At 45.5% G+C, this 6,194-nt stretch overlaps 1 protein-coding gene across 2 annotated transcripts; it reads left to right on the top strand.

The window, feature by feature from the left end:
- Window positions 1-899: 899 nt before the first annotated feature.
- Window positions 900-3,846, top strand: LOC147898179 (UV-B-induced protein At3g17800, chloroplastic-like). Of its 2 annotated transcripts, none has more exons than XM_087379734.1 (4): window positions 900-976; window positions 1,815-1,996; window positions 2,091-2,389; window positions 2,576-3,846. In XM_087379734.1, exons 2-4 carry the CDS (start codon window positions 1,856-1,858, stop codon window positions 3,426-3,428), a joined length of 1,293 nt encoding a protein of 430 aa, XP_087235860.1. In that variant the 5' UTR covers window positions 900-976; window positions 1,815-1,855; the 3' UTR covers window positions 3,429-3,846. The 2 variants fall into 2 exon arrangements, with proteins under 2 accessions (XP_087235860.1, XP_087235861.1); XM_087379735.1 differs by having other exon boundaries at window positions 2,094-2,389; window positions 2,576-3,842.
- Window positions 3,847-6,194: the final 2,348 nt, after the last annotated feature.

Raw genomic sequence — 6,194 nt, 5'->3', positions numbered from 1 at the left:
GTAAATGCGTGCTTGCGTGTGCGTGCGTGCGTGTGTGTGTGTGTGTGTGTGTGTGTGTGTGTGTGTGTGTGAGAGAGAGAGAGAGAGAGAGAGAGAGAGAGAGAGAGAGACCAACATATGTTTACCATGTTTCCGAAACTCCATATAAGTGCTAATCCGAATGATTTCCATCATCAAATTTGTGGGGTTCTAATGAGATGGTGATCAAGAGTTACGGCGGCCCTTAGCCCCAGTCAAATGGAGGACAAGGTCCATTTTACATGAACATGAATGAGGCCGCTGGTCTTATGATCATAGATGCATGTATGAGGGGAGTCCGACCTGAATGCAATGTGGCTAGCGAGTGAGTTGAGCACATCCACATCGCCCTGTCTTGTTGCCATGACAGAGAGTGGTCCGAGGCCCCACAACAATATAGGCAAGGCTAAGGAAATTCTTGGAGCAAAGGGAGGTGTGGCCAAGGGTGTTGACGTGGCAACAACACATGGGAAGGGTATCAGAGCCGCCCAATTGAGTAGGTAGGGCCAAGGGGCGGCTTACATGTGGTGGAGGACTGAGGCATTCTCTCCTGGTGTGCCCCAAGGAAGGTACTTAATTAGTACACAGTGCACACCACCATTTCCCCTCTAGAATGATCACTCACTCAATGAGGGATAGGATATAATGGATAGAGAGTAGAGTAGAGGTAGGGCCAAGGGGAAGCTTACATGTGGTGGAGGACTGAGGCATTCTCTCCTAGTGTTCCCCAAGGAAGGTACAACATCATTTCCCCTCTCGAATGATCACTCACTCAATAAGGTATAGGATGTAATGGATAGAGAGGAGAGGAGGTAGGGCCATGAGGGCTGGCTTAGATGTGGTAGAGGAGGCATTCTCTCCTTCTAAGGCCCAAGGAAGCTACTCTCCTCTCATCAGTCCACTCAAGCTTGCCCCTTTCCCATTTGCTCCTCTTCGCCCTCCCTCTTTCGCTTACCAGGTTCTTTTCCTCTCTTTCCTCCCCGATCCCCCTCCAATTTGAGAGTTCCCTCTCTTGCCCCCGCAATTCTTCTTCTTGTAGCATTTGTTTCTCCTCCCCTAGCCTCTGCCCCTTGCAAATCGGGGAAATTGGCTCATTGGGCAGTTTTGGGTGGATCATCTGTTGCGTAGGACGAGAGCTTCGTATGCTTTTGGGTTGCTTAGCGACTCAGGTTGATTGATTTTTTGTCTACGTACAACACTGCGCACGTACAGGCCACGACGTTCTAGGCTGTGAAAGCCGTTCCCCCGTACAAAATTTTGGATTTGGGAAGGTGGGCTGTGTGGGAGGATGAAGATTGCGTACGCGGGAAGATCGATTGATTTTGGGTTGTGGTTTATGTCCGGGGGGACCAATATCTTCAGTAGAAAGAGGGATCTTTTATGTGTACTGCTGGGAATCCTTGATCTTTGCGGCGGAGTATCGATTGCATTTTTAGACCACTTTCTGTAAAGAACAGAATTCGACATCCGTCTAGTGCAAATATGGCGAGAGTACTTGTTTGACGGTGCATCTTCGTCCATCGCATTAGGAATACAGTGGGAATTGTCTTTGCGACATAGGAGGCCTCCCCACCTTCACCTCAGTATACAGAATTTACAAACACATTCCTTACATCATGCACACACGCGGATATACAAGCACATGTACCGATATTCTTATATCAACGTTAGGACTTATATCTATCAGTATCCACGTATCAGTAGCACTTTAATATTCAATATTCGTGTATTTCTTTTCTGTAAAGTTTAGTTCACCAATGTCTCAAATTTTAAATCAAGGGGGTGGTGCCTTGCAGGCCTCAGGATTCTCAAGTATCAACTGGTTCTTCACTGAGGAATGCAGGGGGCTGTGACTTTAGGAAGCTCTTCAGGCTTGAAGGCTTCCACAGGCGGTTCAATTCAACGGCTTCCTGATGCAGTGACACTAAGCCACTCCGTTGGTTTATGGCCCTCTAGGAGCCAAGGCCTTCTTGAAAAGGTGGAGATTGACAGATTTTCGCAATTTCGTTTGCTTTCTGACTTCCCCAAGTGGTCATGCAGTACGTTTGATTAGTTTTTATTGTCTCTGTTAGCAGAGCATTTTTCCTCAAAGGAGATGGTGGTCAGAGAAATGTATAAATGGAAATAGCTCAGGGAATTTAAGGCTGATCGTTGCTAAGGCAGATGCCACAACCGATGGAAGTAGTAAACCAATAGCACCCCTGCAGCCTGAATCCCCAAGTGGGCAGTTTCTGGTTGAAATACTCCAGAGTCATCCTCATCTTTTTTCTGCTGCTGCAGAACAACAACTGGAGAAGCTAGCAGAAGACAGAGACGCTGCTAGTGGTCAAGAACAGTCCAATAGAGTGGGAACTGAGCTGGTTCTGTACAAGTAGGTTGAATTCATTGGAAAGGACTCTTTCATATCATTAAATTGCCTTTTATGGATTCAGAAGCACCCACAAATTTTTTTGCAGAACTAAAGTGGCCCTCGTTTGCTACTTCACAAAATATTTATTCGAGCAAATCACATACATGACGTTAAATCAAGTATAAAGTACACTTTCATGGATTGCAGGCGAATAGCCGAACTGAGAATGCAAGAAAGGCGCAAAACTCTCGAGGACATCATGTATGCACTGATCTCCCAAAGGTTTGTTGAAGCAGGGATTTCCATGGTACCAAAAATTTCTAAGATTCCTCGTAACCAGAGAGTAGACAATTGGCCTGCACAGGAGAAGAAACTTGAGTCAGTTCACTCAGAGGAAGCATTCGAGATGATTCGAGAGCACTTGGCTCTGGTGCTAGGAGGACGAAGTGCATCTGACTCTCTTGATCAGAGCACTATGGCACAAATTAGTAAGCTGCGCATAGGGCGAGTTTATGCAGCCTCAGTAGTTTACGGATATTTTTTGAGAAGGGTGGATGAAAGGTTTCAACTGGAGAAGACTGTGAAGATCCTTCCACACCAATCAATTGATGCAGAGCCGGCAGGTCGACAAGAATTCTTAGACAACAAAACCAACCAACAAGATGGCCTAGTGGCTGAAGTTGTTGCTGCCGTTTCAGCCATGGTGGCAACAAGTGGTGGGAAGCAAGGTTTGAACTCTTCTAGGGCTGGCCAACCATTTGTGAAGGCTAGCCGCCTACAGGCTTATGTGATATCTTTTGATACGGAAACCCTGCAACGTTATGCCACCATCAGGTCAAAGGCAAGTGTGAGCGTCATTGAGAGACACACTGAAGCCCTTTTTGGGAAACCGGAGATCCAAATTATCTCAGATGGTTCGATGGCAATAACCAAAGATCAAATCATTATGTTAAGTTTCTCAGGGCTGAGGAGCTTAGTTTCAGAGGCAGTTGCCTTTGGCAGTTTTCTTTGGGATGTGGAAACTTATGTAGACACTCATTACAACATTATGGGGCACTGAAAGTCACCCACTCTTGTGAGCCATTGGAATAATCATTTCATTATAATATGTCGTGCCAACTCAAGCTGCCCTCTTTAAAGGGTGATCTTATAGAGGAGGGAACTTGGAATCTTGTATAGTATGATATTTCCTTTCAGATGCCTTCTTGTGCCGCCCCTTCTTAGGTGTAAAGGAAATTTGTGCATATTTGTGTTACCTTTAGTTTATGGTGATGGCCGGCACATATCCCCATGGCATCTGCGTTAAAAATTCAGTTTGTGCTATTTGTGTTTCTCTATGAATGTTAAGAGCTCCTGTGAGCAAGGAGTTCCACATTGATGTTGAATCCTTGAGAACTAAATGCAAAGTGGGTCAAGTTCTTAGGGTCTTGTTGATGGAACTGAATGCAAGCCAATCATTTAGAATCAAGCATACGGATTTTGTTTTCCATCTTTGCTCTTTGTTCAGCAATTCAATACACTTCATTCAACGTGTTTGAGAGTAGACTATAATAGGGGTTTTCAAAATGGTTCAGTTAAATCTTGGGTTCCCTGCATTGGATAAAAATCAATTCAAATAATGTCTTTGCTAATGATGTAGCTCACCCTGCTGCATTGTTGGGTTCAGATACTGGACGATGGGCTATACACTTTCTATTTTGGAAGTTATTGCCAGTTTCCTGAAAACACTCTTTCAGTTTTCTCAAGGGAGAAGTCTTTTAGTTACTTGAAAATAGTGATTCAATTTTGTTTTAGCAACATAGGTTTTTAGCTAGATGCATTGGTATGTGTCAGACTATTAGTGTTTTGGGACTTCAAACATCCTCTCAGTTTTGTTAATGGACAACCTTTGTCAGGTACATAAAAAGACCAGCCACTTCAACCTTGCAGCATGTGTGTGGGATAAGGGTAAAATGTAATCCCTGGCTTGTGGATCCCTCGGCCAGTTTGGTCAACTGTCAGCTGTCATGCAACCTGTTGGGACACTCCCTAGCACAGTCAGTAAACTATGAGCCTGCTGGGATGTGGCACTAGGGCTGCGTAGTGGATCACCCACAGGGCTACAAAAAGGGACCACAGGTTCCCGGGGCAGACGAGATGGAGCTGGCTTCTGGCTTGATTTAAGACTGGCTGATTGACCACTAGGATGGAGGGGCCAGTGAGAGGATGGGCACTAGAATAGCAGCACATTGAACCTCAGTGGTCTCACTAAGTATGTTGTGGGGCCCCATGAAAGAGATTTGGCACTCCAAGGTTTTTATACTTTGCCACCATGGTGCTAAATTCTTTGGCTCTTCTTGTGCTTTTGCTAAATCTTATGTCATCCAGAATTCAAGCCCATTATGGAAATAAAAGAGTTCAAAAGTATTTCCACAGGAGTCTATTTGTTAGTCAGAAAGATCTACAACTGTATGAATTACAAGCATAAATGTACGCAAGAAATGGATATATTGTTAGATGTGGTAGTCAACATGTGATGCATCATGTCCCTGAAGGGAAATTCTCTCTTTTCTTTTTCTTTCCCCTATTGTAGATGTTCCTTGTAATGAAGTTGTTACGTCAGCCATAACCATGGAAGTCTAAGGAGCAGTTATGGTGAGGCGGGAGAGCGAGAGGGCTTGACAGTGCTTGATTGATGGTAGCCTAGAGGTCTAGACGATCGGGGACTAGGAACTATCCTAGGCCTAGGCAAGAATGGGGAGTGCAAGGTTAAGGTCCTTGATGGACATGTGGCACTCAGGTGGGCTCCAAGTGGCAAGCACTGGGTTCAGGGAGACTAACAGAGAGAGGCTCCAAAAAGGAGAGAAGGTGGAAACAAGGGAGTTCACGTAAGAAAGAAGACGGGGACTCAAGGGAGCACTCTGGGAAGTCGTGGCTGGGTGGAGAACAAGAGAAGCCCTCGGAGGTGTAACATTGGTATCAGAGCATGGCAGACGACAAGAGGAGTTAGTGGGATACGAGGAGTTGAACGTGACCATTTCCATACACAGATACGGCTAGTGACGAGCATTTCTTGCTTGGCGTTGAGACAGCATCCTTACAAAATCACTCTCCGGGGCTGGCACAATTACAGTCGACTGGACCACAAAGCGGGCATTCGCGAAGGTAGTTGGACGACGGATGGGATGAAGGAACGATCGTAGGTTCCTTGTGTTGCAAGAGTTACGCAACGGGGAGGCAGCACGATTTCGAAGACCAGCGCTTAAGCTCTCTTCATGTGTTCCAGCCGTGCAGGACTCGAACAACATCTATGCTTTCATCTCCTCATCTATCGTCAGAGCCAGGGCCATCGTTGATTGGCTGGAGCCGCTGTGCGATTTCTTGTTGATCGTCATAGCTAGAACTTCGATGAACAATTCCGTGAGGGGATTGCTTACGCAGAAACGAAGAAATGCAACGTGGGAAAGCCGATTCGTTGTCGGCGCAGAGAGCAAGGAAAGGAATCACTCGTCATATAAAGGTCCAAGAACCTTAGTAAAAGCCACATCATCTTTTCTTTTTCGCCCTCTTCATCTCCAAAGTCATAAAAGCCTCCCTCTTTCCCTTCAAAAGTTTCTAAAACCTCATTTCTTTCAAAGACCCTGTCTTTATTAACCTCAAAGTCTTCACCTGTTTCAAAGAAGAAGATCAAAGATCGAAGTGAGGAGTCCGAGCTAGAAGAAAGCAAAAAGAGCGGGGTCGAAAGTGAACATCAGAAATCGAAGAAAGCGTGAAGACGAATCCAAGGCCATCGAGCAAAGACGAGGGAAGTGGCAATCATATTTTCTCTCGATAAAGCTTTCTGCTT

Source organism: Dipteris shenzhenensis, chromosome 9 (assembly GCF_047967505.1).
Source record: "Dipteris shenzhenensis isolate YYH24624 ecotype China chromosome 9, Dip_SZ_1.0, whole genome shotgun sequence".
NCBI lineage: Eukaryota > Viridiplantae > Streptophyta > Polypodiopsida > Gleicheniales > Dipteridaceae > Dipteris > Dipteris shenzhenensis.
The sequence above is the reverse complement of the archived record's forward strand: the minus strand, read 5'-3'. Positions and strand labels throughout refer to the sequence as shown.